General features: G+C 44.1%; 1 protein-coding gene across 3 annotated transcripts in view; it reads left to right on the top strand.

The window, feature by feature from the left end:
* LOC149318758 (testican-2-like) overlaps window positions 1–13,750 on the top strand; it is a 107,529-nt gene that overhangs the window by 65,947 nt on the left and 27,832 nt on the right. For 2 of the 3 annotated variants that reach the window (XM_089510411.1, XM_089510412.1), the window contains exons 2-4: window positions 7,610–7,655; window positions 10,597–10,711; window positions 13,198–13,312. In XM_089510411.1, the coding sequence (XP_089366537.1) occupies window positions 7,610–7,655; window positions 10,597–10,711; window positions 13,198–13,312 (276 nt within the window). Of the gene's footprint in view, window positions 1–7,369; window positions 7,439–7,609; window positions 7,656–10,596; window positions 10,712–13,197; window positions 13,313–13,750 lie in introns of those variants that run through there. The other variant, XM_089510413.1, reaches the window with a different exon arrangement.

The raw sequence follows: 13,750 nt of genomic DNA on the forward strand, positions 1-13,750 counted from the left end.
ACTTGGGACTTTGAACAATTGAACCACACTTTAACCAGAGGGTGCACTCTATGAGCCTGTCTTGAATTTGAGATCCAAAACAGATGGAGGCCCTGTTGCATGCCCTATCATCCTTAGAGTGCCAGTTGGTGACTGTAGGAGATAAGGATTTCTCTGACACCCCAATCGTAGAAGTCCCTTCTAAGGGAGGTCTGGCTGGTTCCATCTCTTCCAAGCTTTCCGCAGACAGCCAAGACTGCAAAGTTTCATACAGTCTTTGGCCTTTAAAACCAGAGTTAGTTTTTGGAACTGTTTTAATTCTTTGTGTGCTTTAAAAACTTGTTAAATTGTTTTGGGATGCAGCTACACTGTAGAAATAATGGAGTTTGACACCATTTTAAGTGTAATAGTTCCATCCTATGATTTATAGTTTTTCAAAGTGATTAACCTTCTCTGCCACAGAGTACTGGTGCCTTACAATCCTAGGATTCATTAGGATGGAGCTGTGGAAGTTAAAGTGGTGTCAAACTCCATTATTTCTACAGTGCAGATGCATGCTTGGTTTGTATTTTAATTAGTTTTTTAATCTGTTTTTTCATCTATTGCACCTCACCTCAGAGTCCCTAGCCAGCTGAGAGGCAATAAAAATATTTTGAAATAGAGAGAGAGGATATATAGATGTCCTAATTTTATTCCTGCTCCCCCATCTGTACTATACTCATTGCCCCCATAGAACCATGGGAGAATATAACACTTTTTGTAGGAAAAAATGCCTCCATTATCTTCCCCATACGACTGGTATTCTTTGCTTGTGTTAATGGATGCTGTGATGAGTAAAGAGCTTGCTGCAAAAAGAGGAGAGGCAGATAAAACTCTAGTCTATCAGGGGGCAACATTTAGCTATAGATTATTGAATCCATCCCACATATTGGTTCCCTTATCTATTTTATAATGTACTCCTCCTGAGTGGGTGTACGTCAAGGGAATTGACTCAACAGGCAACCCTTGCAATGACTATAGCCAAGAAATTATCTTAATCTCGTCCTTGCTTCAGTTTTTATTTGCAGAGGCAAAGGGTAAAATATGCAAGTGCTTTGTAACTGCTAGGAATGAACAAGAGCATGAAATATGATGTGGAACTCCAGAGGAGTCTGCCGAGACTTTGCCGTTTGTACCCCGTGGCAACAGAAAACCTCTGGAGGAAAACGTCGCAGCTTAATAAATGCCCTGAATTATCAACCCCCTTCTTGATTTATATTCCTTACAATCCTAGTATACTCTGTTGCCATTGTTACTGGCAAATGACTTAATGGATGCAAATTGGGAAAGCAAAACAAAACAAAAATGCATTAGTTGAGTGGTTAATAAAACATTATTTGTGGGAAATGAGTTCTGACATGACCAGGAATTCATACAGAGAATAAAGCGTAGTTGTACCGTACTGCATTTTCAGCATTAAACCCTAGGCATTGTATACTGCTGCTTCATGCATGGGGTTTTTACTTCTCTTTTTCTCTCCTCTTTCCTTTATTTCTGCTGCCCTTCTGCTGCGGTCTGAATTCTTCAGGAGGTGGAGGTTAGTAATGATTTTTTTAAAAAACTGTTTTCATTTCATCTTCACAATATACATCTGCGCTGTCTTCTTCTGTCCCTTATAGCACAGTTTATGCACCTTGATTTCTGTTGATTTTGCAGGACAGTCAGTATGGTAAAATGTGATCCATGGCAACCTGCCCCATTCTCTGTGATTGATGTGTGTGTGTTGTGCTGTTGGTTTGACAATTTTTTAAAATCTTCCCTCTTCTGACATACTCCAGATATGTTTAGAGTGCAACTTCCATTGTCTCCTGTCGACAACCAAGCTAATTGGGGATGATGGGAGCTGTCATGCAGGTCATCTGGAAGGTGTTGGGTGGGGAAAGGCTGCCTCAGTATATTATGCTGAACTAAATTCAGTTTTTCTACAAGATGCTTCTTCTATTCATATCAAGAACAAGACACTGGGTAGCAGAATAATGATCCAGATTGCAAGAGCAGGAGTGTCACATGGCATAGCTCTTGCCTAGCTCTACAACTCTAGGCTACAAGGGTCTAGAAAGTTTTTGCAGATAGAAAATTAGAAAGAAAAAGGGAAACCTACACTGACAAGCTTATTTTTTGGCATGGAGCAAGGGAGGGATTACTTTTTATTTTAACATGGAAGGAAAATTCAATCCCTGTTTCCCCTCTACTGTCTGAATTAGTATAGTCCAGCAAGAGCTGTTCCATGTAATTCTGCTGATTGTGTGGCTTGGCTGTCATTTGTAACAAAATGACATAGAATCATACCAACCTGGAATATACCTAGCTTTTACCTTAAATGGTGTGACAGCTAAGCCTCTTACTTATAATAACAGCTTTATCTAGTTTTATAGTTGACTTATAAGAAACCAGATCACAGGGGGAGAAGGACTGAATAAGGTTCAGCCAGATACTGTTTTGAAGGTGGCAGAAAGCAGACACCTACATGTCACCTAATCCATGACACATCTATTTGGGCCTTTTCATAAGCCAATTTTCATGGAGCAAAAATATTTTTCCAATTATACCCTGCATGTAGTTGTAAAGGTCTGCCAGAGAGCTGGACCAGGATTCTGGAACATCTCTTCAAGAATCAGAATTCTTTTAAGGAAACTTCTATGAAGCAGAATTGGAGAGTCACTTTCAAAAAATAATTAATTGTGATTATTGTCCCAATTCCTCTTGCCCCTTCTGTCTCAGATTACCATTATAGTTTTATAAAAAACCCAACTCTTTACTTTCTCTCATCTTGGAAGTAAGTATGATAACACTGAATATTACAAGCTGTTGGCTTGCAGTACAAAAAGTACTCTCCTCCCATCATCCACCTCAGCTGTTGCCTCTGCATCTGTAGCAGAACATGAGGTAGAGCACAAGCCTGCAAGTGAACTGTGTGATAGTTCTCCATCCTTAAATGAGACCACATCCCTATAATTTTAATTATAACTACACATTGCAAATCCACCACAAAAGGAATGGTTGTCCCTTGTCACATTCCAGATGTAATGTAACTAAAGGTGTAGCTACACTGCTGTAGTTGTCACTGTGTGCCTTCAAGTAATTTTTTGATTTATGGTGATCCTAAGGCAAATCTGTCATGTGATTTTATTGGCAAGATTTGTTGGGGATGTCACTGCCTTTTTCTGAGGATGAGAGAGTATGACTTGTCCAAGGTCATCCAATTGGTCCCCATTGCCAACCCATGAATAACCAAGCAAGAAACAGTAGCAAATTATTCACGGGATTTTCCTGTGAATGACTTTTTGCTGTTTATTGCCTGGTTATTCACAGGATAATGGCTCTTGTAATAATCTCATTTTAATCATGTTTTAATGTCAGTTGCATGATTTTCTTGAGTTAATCACTGTTTAAAGTTCCAATTTCCCCCCATAGGATAAACTCCCTTGCCTAAGAAAACGCCATGACAAGTGACTTGAAGGCACATGCACACACACACAGAGTCAATACCTATGCAAATCTCAATGCTTCAATGGACTACTCTTGCTGGGACTAACAACTGGATTTAGGCCATGGTATGTAATAAATAAATAGCATCCAAGGCTAACCAAGGCGTGGGACAGACCACCCAAAAAGGGCGGACTCCCGGTGCCTGTTTTTCCACTGGAGGGAAGCCGCAGCCACCAAACCACGCAGCTTCTCGCTGGTGGAAAAAGAATCCGTGAAAGTGGGTTCTTTTAAGGTAATGGCGGCATAACCAGTAAGCGCCACGCAGCACCATGTGGAAGCTGTGCGGCACTTACGTAACAATGGCGACTCCCATGTATACAGGGCACCACCATTGTTATGCCCTCGTCACATGTGAGGGTTGTGGGGCATGTGGGCGCTCTGCCCCCAGGCAACCTTTGCACGTGACGAGGGCATCGCAAAGGGACGATATGTACTGGGCCCAAGTTATTTTTTCACCTCATGCAGAAAATCCCACCAAAATCCCTCCCTACAGGAGGGAACTAATAATAGTCAGTAATAATAGAATGAGAGCCTGTGTGGCATAAATGGGTTGAGTGTTAGACTGTGAGTCAGGAGACCAGGGTTCAAGTCCCAGCTCAGTCATGAAACCCACTGGGTGACCTTGGGCAAGTCACATGCTCACAGCCTCAGGAGAAAACTATGGCAAATCTCTCTGAATAAATCTTGCCAAGAAAACCCCACAATAGATTTGCCTTAGGGTTGCCATAAGTCGGAAGGCTCACTCACCCACACAACACTCACCCACACAAATGAACAAGGGATGAATAAATAGAACAATAGCTAGCAATTTGGTATCTGATGGTAGCCGACTCACACACTTTAAGGAAAGAGCCAGCCTTGTTTTTGATGATGGCTCTCCCATGTCCAACTTCTGAAGGCTGTCCTTGACAGCTGCATAACTTTTGCACAGTTCTCTTCTTGCTAGCCCTTAACATTTGTAAGAAGAACACCTTGCTTACAGACAGCCCTTTGCATATATCTCCTAGCAAGTCACACCATTCAGCACCATGACACAAAGCCTGAAGCAGTTAATTTACTGGCCATATTAGCCAGGGGATTTGGGAGATTGTCCAAGAAGATAACATTTGCAAGTTTGTGACTTGGCGAGGTAAGTCATTCCCATATCCTAGAAAACAGGCAATTTGAGTCTGCATGGACACTTCCAATTTTATCATAGGATTTACATCCATAAGACCACCTGAAACGTGAAATTTGATGAGATAAAGCCATCTCAGGTTGGGGTTCCAACTAAAAACAATGGCTGTATGAATTGGCCCTTAGCTATGATGAACCAGCATGGTGTAGTGACTGAGTATTGGACTAGGACTCTGGAGACCAAGATTTGAAACCCATGGGTGACCTTGGGCAAGTCACACTTTCAGCCTCAGAAGAAAGCAAAAGCAAACCCTTTCTGAACAAATCTTGCCAAGAAAACTCTGTGATAGATTTGCCTTAGGGTGGTCATAAGTTGGAAATGACTTGAAGGTACACAACAACAACAACAAATAGTCAGTTGAGGTGGCTTTTGTTTTGCTTTAACTGAAAGATTGCTGAGATTTGGGCAGTTTACCTTTCATTTTGATCAAGCAGGATGGCAATCTTCTTTCCTGAGGGCTCTGTCATTAAACCTCTTTTATTTTGTTTTTCTGGTTGATAGAGCATGTTTATTTCTGATTGCATAACACTTGAAAGCCGAAAACGGTTCCATTGATTTGCAGTGGGCTGCTGACTGTTGGTTGCTTGCCAGAGTTGAAAACTGTCAAAAACAACTCATCTTACGGGTGGGATTTCTGTTGCATTGTTGCTCTTGGCTTTTATTTCTTCAGCTATTTCTATATTGATTTTTTAAAAAATCTTGTGCCCAAAAAGGCAGGCTAGAAAGAGTTTAAATAAATAAATGCCCTCAAAAATATGAAGACTAAGGGTTTTGGTTTGTGAGTCTGTCATTTTATCAGTTCTTTGGCAAACAAATTAAATACAAGGCAAATTATTTAGAGCAGGAGTGGGGAATATTTCTGATCCTTGGACTGGAATGTTACCTAGGAAACCTCTTTGAGCAACATTACAATAGTGGCACACGGTAAGCATCAGGGACGTAGCCAGGATTTTGGGAAGGGGGGGTCCAGACTAAGTGCCATCATTATAATGGGGCTTGGCTACGGCGGCGCGGCAGCACGCACCATTCATTTTATCCAGGGGTCGGCAACCTCCAGCCCGCGGGCCGGAAGCGGCCCGCGGAGGCCTTTGGTCCGGCCCCTGGCTGCCGCTGCTGCCGCCACCACTGATTGCATCTTTTCGCCACTCTGGGCGCCGACATTTTTTTGCCGAAAATGGTGGTGAAGTCTCGCGCGACCTTCCTTGAGGTCGCGTGAGACTTTGCTGCCATTTTGGGCGAAAAAATGGTGGCACCCAGAGGCGAAGTCTTGCATGACTTCGGCCTCCAGGAGGCCCGCTGCGGCCGCCAGAGCCCTCATACAGGGCTCCAATGGTGGCAGCGGGCCTCTGGGAGGCCCGTTGCCATCGCTGGGGCCCTGCAGGAGGGCTCTGGCAGTGGCAGCAGGTCTCTGGGAGGCCCAATGCCGTCGCTGGGGTCCTCCAGGAGGGCTCCAGCGGTGGCAGCGGGCCCCTGGGAAGCCAGTTGCTGTCGCTGGGGCCCTGCAGGAGGGCTCCGGCGGCGGCAGCGGGCTTCTGGGAGGCCCGATGCCATCACTGGGGCCCTGCAGGAGGGCTCCGGCGGCGGCAGCAGGCCTCTGGGAGGCCCGATGCCATCGCTGGGGTCCTCCAGGAGGGCTCCGGCGGCGGTGGCAGGCCTCTGGGAGGCCAGTTGCTGTCGCTGGAGCCCTCCAGGAGGGCTCCGACGTCGGCAGCGGGCCTCTGGGAGGCCCGATGCCGTTGCTGGGGCCCTCCAAGAGGCTCGTTGCTGCCGCTGGAGCCCTCTTGGAGGGCCCCAGCAACAGCAAAAGGGCCGGCAAACAGGAGGAGGCCTCCAGTGCTGGCGGCCCCCGCCGGCTCTTTTGCTGGCCTCTGATGGGGCCTGGGGCGCCATCAGGGGCCAGCAAAGAGGGGGAGGCCTCCAGCACTGGCAGCCCCTGCCGGCTTTTTTGCCGGCCTCTGACAGGACCTGGGGCCCTGTCAGGGGCTGGCAAAGAGGGGGAGGCCTCCAGCGCTGGCGGCCCCCGCCAGCTCTTTCCCGGCCTCTGACAGGGCCTGGGTCCCCATCAGGGGCCGGCAAAGAGGAGGAGGCCTGGCCCCCAGAGGGTGGAAGCTCTGCCCCCGGCATGAGGCTCCGCCCCAGAGGGTGGAAGCTCCACCCCTGGCATGTGGCTCCGCCCCTGGAGGGTGGAAGCTCTACCCCCCCGGCTTCAGCCCCCCAGTTGTCTGAGGGACAGCAACCCGGCCCCCATCTCAAAAAGGTTGCCTACCCCTGATTTTATCCAATGGAAGGGGGGGTCCGGACCCCAAGAACCCCCCCCCCCCTTGGCTACGTCCCTGTAAGCATGGTCATTCTCCAATGTTGCCTGCTCCATGCTCTTTCACACTCACTCTTTCCAGAGTTTCCTCTTCTCATCTGATCCATACAGACCAGCCAGTGGGGCCATTTTCATTCCTTCTTATGGTGCACTACAGTAGAGATAAATGCTCAGCAGTGAAAAGCTTTTGTCTCCATTCAGTTGTTGACTGGAGATAAGACTTTTCTCTTTCCCAAAGGAAAAGGCATAGGGTCTAGAGAGAGCAGGCAGGGATAACTAGACAGCCAGATAGGGAATAACCATAAATTGTTTCCTGTGTGCTGGAGTCTCCCAGTGCCAGTCTTAGATATTGGTCCCTTTGAAGAGGCGAGAAGGTATAGCTTTTTTAAGCCACAATGAATCAAGTAGTCAAGCTTTTCTGCAAAAGTATAACAAAGAAGGTAATCCCCAACAGAAATTATTTTCAAGAATGGAGCCTCTATACTGAAATTGCATTCTCTCCATAATGGCATTTTTTATTTATTTGATGTTCTAAGCATGTGAACTTTTTCTGGCTGACCTTTTCTATGGTCTAAATTGTTAAACTGTTCCTTTTCCCTTCTCCCCACTAGGATGACTACATCAAGAGCTGGGAGGACAATCAACCAGTTGATGAAGGTAATTTTTTCCTTTGTCTCCTTTAAGAAAATGGCCAAGGACTTCTTGGCATCAGCTTTTTTCTGCGAATCAATAAAGATGAGAGCAAATCTAGCATAGTCGGTTCATCCAACTTCCTTTCATTTGTTCTGAAAAGCATTTGGAAATGGCTGCAAGCCACGATAATCATATCAAGATAGAGCCCATCTTAAAGAGGAATGTGAAACAGGAATGTACTTGTTGCAGTTTTATTAGCTACAAAAATATGTGGGTGCAATTCAGAAATATTACGTTTTCTTCCAGGAGGAGGTTATGACTTTCCTTTTTATTTCACATTCACTGTGCTCCATGAACTACTTGCCCACACTTTGGAATTTCTATTGCTCTGAGCTGTAGTAAACACCTTGCATATACAATTTACATGCTAATGCATGTTATAGTGCATATTCTCTCTGTCCTGAGCATATGTTTCCCCTCTTCTGGATAATTTAATGGACTATCCGTGCCCTCTATTGAGTTATTCTGGAGTAAATTTTTATCCCATCCCAGGTACATTAATTAATTATAATGTAATCCTATAAATCTATTCACAGTTAAGCCTTGTTGACTTCACTGGGGCTAATTTCCAGGTAATGGTAGAAAACAGGGATGTGTGACTTGAGATGCTATTGGTCTGCAGCTCTCATCAGCCCTAGCTAACTTAGCCAGTGATGGGGGATGATGGGAGCTGCAGTCTGGCAAAATGTGGAGGGCCACAAGTTCCCCATCCCCACTGTACAACATTGCGCTGTTAGCTTTTATGACCCTGACTTATTAGAGAAGACTGTTGCATACCATTAAGCAGAATTGATCGTGCTTATGTGAGTGATGGGAATAATCTTCATTTTATGTTTGTGGAGTTTGCAAAATGTTACATTGCCTTCCTTGGTTACTGTCAATTAAATTGCTAGTTGAAATCAATATCTCAGAATTGTGGTTTCACAGACAATTGATCCAAAAGTATTGGGTGGGTGTGCATTGTGGGAAAGGAAGAGTTTGTGGAACAAAAGCAAAACGTGAAGCTCTGATGAAATCAGTGGGATGAGACAGCATTAAATTTCACATGCGAAGGATCGCACAAGCAGGTAATCTGAACTGACCATGCTCCAGAGTCATATCTGAGACATCCATGGCTATTTTTCAAAACATGCTGCTGTAGGTTGCAATAGGATCTTTTCATTGATGGTCCTGCAGCTGTAGAACAGATTATCCCAACTGACTACTTCTCTGCTTATTTTTAGATGTACTGTCCTGTTTTGAATGAGCATCAGATGTTAAACTATAATAGTATATTGACAGCTACTTGGAATATGGATAGTACTGAATTTAGGAATATAGGAAGTTGCATTATACACCATCTAGCTTAGTATGATTGTGATTGGCAAGATGTCTCCAGGGTTTCAAACAGGATTGTTTTCAACTCTGCTTGGAGATCCCAGGTGTTTGCATATAGTTTCCTACCTGAGCAGTAACCAAGCCTGACTCTGTTGTTAGCTTCCAAAATTGGATGTGCTGAGGGTGGTAACTGAGCTATATGGATAAATACTCTAATCTAGTATAAGGTTGTGCCATATATTCAAGCCTAGAGCTTGGAAAAGGTACTATTAGAAATACAACACCCAGAATCCCCCCCCCCCCCCGCCAGCATGTTGAGACAGTGAAAGCATGTCATTTGAGTGGTAAATCTGCTCCACATTTCAGTATGAACTTTAAAGAAGCAACCTAAGATGCTGAACCTATTTCAAGGATAAGGTCATTTAAAGTCAAGGCTGCACCAGTTCTGCAGAATTAATGCAGTTTGACACTGCTTCAATTGCCATGGCTCAATGCTTCTGGGATTTGTACTTTTGTGAGATATTTCACTTTCACTATCAGAGAGCTCTGGTGCCACCACAAACTATAAATCCCAGGATTCCCTAGGATGAGGCCATGACAGTTAAAGTCATATCAAACTGTATTAATTATGCAGTGTGGCAGCAGCCCTAGACTCAAATCCAGCACAGAGTTACAATCATACTGACAAGTCACCATCCTCCATTGTTTGCCATTTTAAAAAGTAATTTTTCAGGCTAAATTTAAGCTTGAGGAGTATACCTGTAGCATTTCCATCCATTACTAAGGTATGATCCTCACAAGCTTATTTCCAACCACTGCAGATAGTATAATTCAGTGCTTTTAAACATTTCCCCTAAATGGAGCACCTTTGATCTTCTTTTGGTGTTATTTAAATACATTCAGTTTAATTTAATTTTTAAAGAAATGTCTTGGCTGCTCTGACCTGTCAAGAATACTGATTTGTTGACATTCAGAAAATAGTGAAAGAGCATTACAGGCTGCTGTATGCTCTTGTACCTAATGGAAGTGCTACAGATGGCCTTTCCCTGAATGTAAAATGTTATGGTTATAAACCTCCCTTCCCCAGATTTAAGCATGCTTGTTATGCCTATTAAAGTCATTGGGCGTAAGACGTGATATGCTAGTTTGGCAAGCAACTAGTAATGTGGAGATGGAGGTCCTGGATTGGGATTCACACTGCCATTGCTCAGATCAGGCATTTTCAAAGAAAAAGCTATGTTTACCTTTTTCAGCATAAAAAAGAAGGATAGGAGTAAGAGAGAGGGAAGGAATCAAGCAGCACTTTTGAGACTTACTGAAAGCTCATGCTGAGATAAATCAGTCTCAAAGGAGCTGCTCCCTTAATATTAGACAGCAACCTCAGCAAAGATGCTAGAGAAAGGAGTTTTTAGCAGAGCCTGGAAGCATCACTTTTGGACAGCAATTAGATCCCCCCAGCCAGTTGTCTTCCAAAAAAAGAGGCAACTTTTACAAGTTCTGAAGTTGTCATCCAAAAAGTAACATTCCCAGCTCTGGGTGTGGAGTAGCATACTAGTCATTCACACTTTCCCTTTATTTCCTTCCTCAGGTTTGGACACCACCAAGGATCCCTGTCAAAAAGTTAAATGCAGCCGCCACAAGGTGTGCATTGCCCAGGGCTACCAGCGGGCCATGTGTATTAGCCGTAAAAAACTGGAGCACAGGTAAAGGAACTTGTGAGCTCTTCATCAATCCCCGAGTGGAAGATACATGATTTGAGATATTTGCTAATGCTTCAGACCCTCAGGTAGACCCTGGGATACTCTGGAGAGGGAGGCTTACTGTTATCAATGTAGCACAACAGAAACCTAAATACAGTACTCCAGGGCAGTGCACCAGTGGCAGTCCCTGAGCTGTTAGCTACCTGTCCCTGGCATGTTTCCAGGAAAGAAAGAAACAAATACTGTATAGCTAAAGGGCACAAATTTAATGTTGGTCTCTAGCACATTGGGCACCAACAAATTACTTGTCCCCAGAGCAGTTAGACTGAGAAGCATTGCTCTAAGGGAGCATTTTCCATCCTTAGTTTCTTAGATTTTGTTGAACTAGAACTCCCATTGTGTCCAGCTTTTGTAGCCAATAGTTGGTGGATGCTGGAAACTACAGTTCAGCAGTGTCTGAAGTTCCACGATTGGCTAAAGATGGCTGCATAGCTTTGAATGCCTGTTGTAATAAGCTGTAAGAAACAGGTGCATTCATTGGTCAGAACCTGGGGACCATTTTATTTTTACTGAACGAATGAGTAGAGCGTTGTTGACACAGTTTGCTTTATATTCTCACTAGTATATGCCCTGAAGTAAGAGGGCTACAGGCTTACTTTATTTTTTCTTCTTGAGCCCTTTGAATACCTTTTGGCAGCCAGGCTGGAAAGGGAGGTTATTAAACAAATAAAGATAAAGATGAAAAACTAGGGGCAGAGGATGTAACATTCCTGAGAGAGCAAGGTACAAAACTTCCAAATTAAAAGTCATTTTTTATGTGTCTCTTTACAGAGCTCTTCGCTAAAATAATTTGTTACCATTAATAATGCAAAAAGGTATTAGTAACTTGTCATGTTACTCATTTGCTTTAAAAAGAAAAACCTCTGGATTGATTGAAACTGGAATAAAACGTGACAAATTTAGCTGAAAATGCCTCTTCAAACGATCTTTGAAATTGAAGAGTTGGGATGTAACTAAAAATGCAAGGCCAGTTAAAACACTTCTCCCTCATCTTCACCCCAGTTGTTCCCACTATGTTACTTTTGAAATCGATCTGCATTATGCCCTCATTGATGGAATAAAGAATAATAACAACTCCCACCCCCTTCTCCATAATTCAGGGAATGTTGAATATGGAGCAAAAGAGGGGTTAAAACAGTATTTCTTAACAGTGTAAAGCTGACACTGGAAAAGAAATATTCATTTGGAGGAACTATGGCAGATGAAGGTGAAACTGTCACCATCTACAAGAATTCAGTTTAGGGGGACATTGGAAACATGTATTTATTTATTGTGTTTCCACCCCACCTTTCCTCAGATGAACTCAAGGCAACATACACGGCTTTTTATTCCACTTTATCCTTACTCTTGTGGAATAGTACAGGCTGAGAGAGATGCTTAATGCTAATTTAAACTCTTTTTAGACCAGTTAAACTGCCATACCTAAGAGGGGATGCATTTGCTTGAGTTTCTGTGCTGAGCAGGGGGTGGACTTGATGACCCATAAGACCCTTTCCAGTTCTATGATTCTGCTATTCTGTTAACTCATTACAGGTCATAATGCTTGTAACTAAAGTTGGCAGGTTGGATCCTGTCATTTTAATTATTTACAGATTTTGGAACTGGATGAGATACCATAAAGCCCCATCAGATAGGACGAAGGTAGCTGTCTTCTCTCACCTTCCAAACCAGAACTTCTGTCTGCAACTGTCTCCTACCAACACGGCTATTGCCCTGGCAGTGGAGGTGCAGGGGAGGCAGACAAGAACGTAACTCTGTTCTTGAGACTGGATGCACAACACTGCCTTGTGTTCCAAGATCTGTTAAGGATCAAAGTTACAGGAGCCCTGTCTCAGATCTAGTCTGGCAACCCTATTTGTAACCCGTTACTTCCAAGTTCTGATAAGCAGTGATGTTACTAAGTGTGGTGGGTGCACTTTCACCCCTCTATTCCCCCATCTTATACTGTATCTTCTCTGTGCCAGCCTCACCCAGCCTGGTGCCCTGGTGTTGTAATCCAGTGTATTTGGAGGATTCTGGTTAGTGGACTCTGTCCTATATTGTGAGCAGTTTCACCTATAGATTTCTGCCTCTTATATCATGTTAGTGGTGCAAGGGTGACATCCTTTCTCGAGACTCTTACAGTTTTAATTCTCCCCTTGCCACCTGAGGATCATTTTCAAGCTTGAGGGTTAGGGAGGTTTTCACTTCCATCAGTTAGAGGTTGGAAAAGTTCCTGTCTTAAGACTACAACTCCCAGAATACCCAGCCCATGTGTCTATTGGCCACGCTGGGTATTCTGTCCTGAAAAATACTTTTCCAAGCTTTGCTGCAAATGCCAAGGAGAAGAGTGCCTTTTATGCCTGTGACTGCATACAAAGTGAGGTTAAAACCTGTTCTGACATGCACTCTTGTTTCTTTCTCTTTCTCATTCGCATGCACATGCACAGAATCAAGCAGCCAGCCCTGAAAATCCATGGAAACAAGGAGAGCTTGTGCAAGCCGTGTCACATGACCCAGCTCGCATCTGTTTGTGGCTCCGATGGACACACTTACAGCTCTGTGGTGAGGAGAAAACAACTAACCCTGAAAATGAGGTGGGTGGCATAGAGTAGGAGGGGAAGACTCTCAGGATTCAAAAGATGACCAGGGTTTCAAGCTTCTAGCCTGCATGGGTATGGCTACTCTTCTGCAAGACTAGATTCCTTCCAAGGAATCCAGGAGCAGCCCTACTACAAGGCAGAGTGAGGCACTTTCGGTTGCTATGAAAGGGCAGGAAATGGTTAGTTATTTTCTGTGTTGTTACCACTGGTGTCACTACTCATGGTGACAATGGTACCCCCTTCCAATAACTTGCTCATCTGCACCTCCTCCCAAATTTTCTGCCCCCCTTTCCAGATGTTACTCTTCTTTTGCCCCCCATCCCCAGCCACTGCATCACACCCTTACCTGCCAACCCGTCCAGGGTAGTTGGGCAAGTGAGGCAGTGGGAGGAGACCTAAG

The sequence above is a fragment of the Sceloporus occidentalis genome, unplaced genomic scaffold (genome assembly GCF_023333645.1).
Source record: "Sceloporus occidentalis isolate IW3139 unplaced genomic scaffold, rSceOcc1.0.p SCAF_2, whole genome shotgun sequence".
NCBI classification, from domain to species: domain Eukaryota; kingdom Metazoa; phylum Chordata; class Lepidosauria; order Squamata; family Phrynosomatidae; genus Sceloporus; species Sceloporus occidentalis.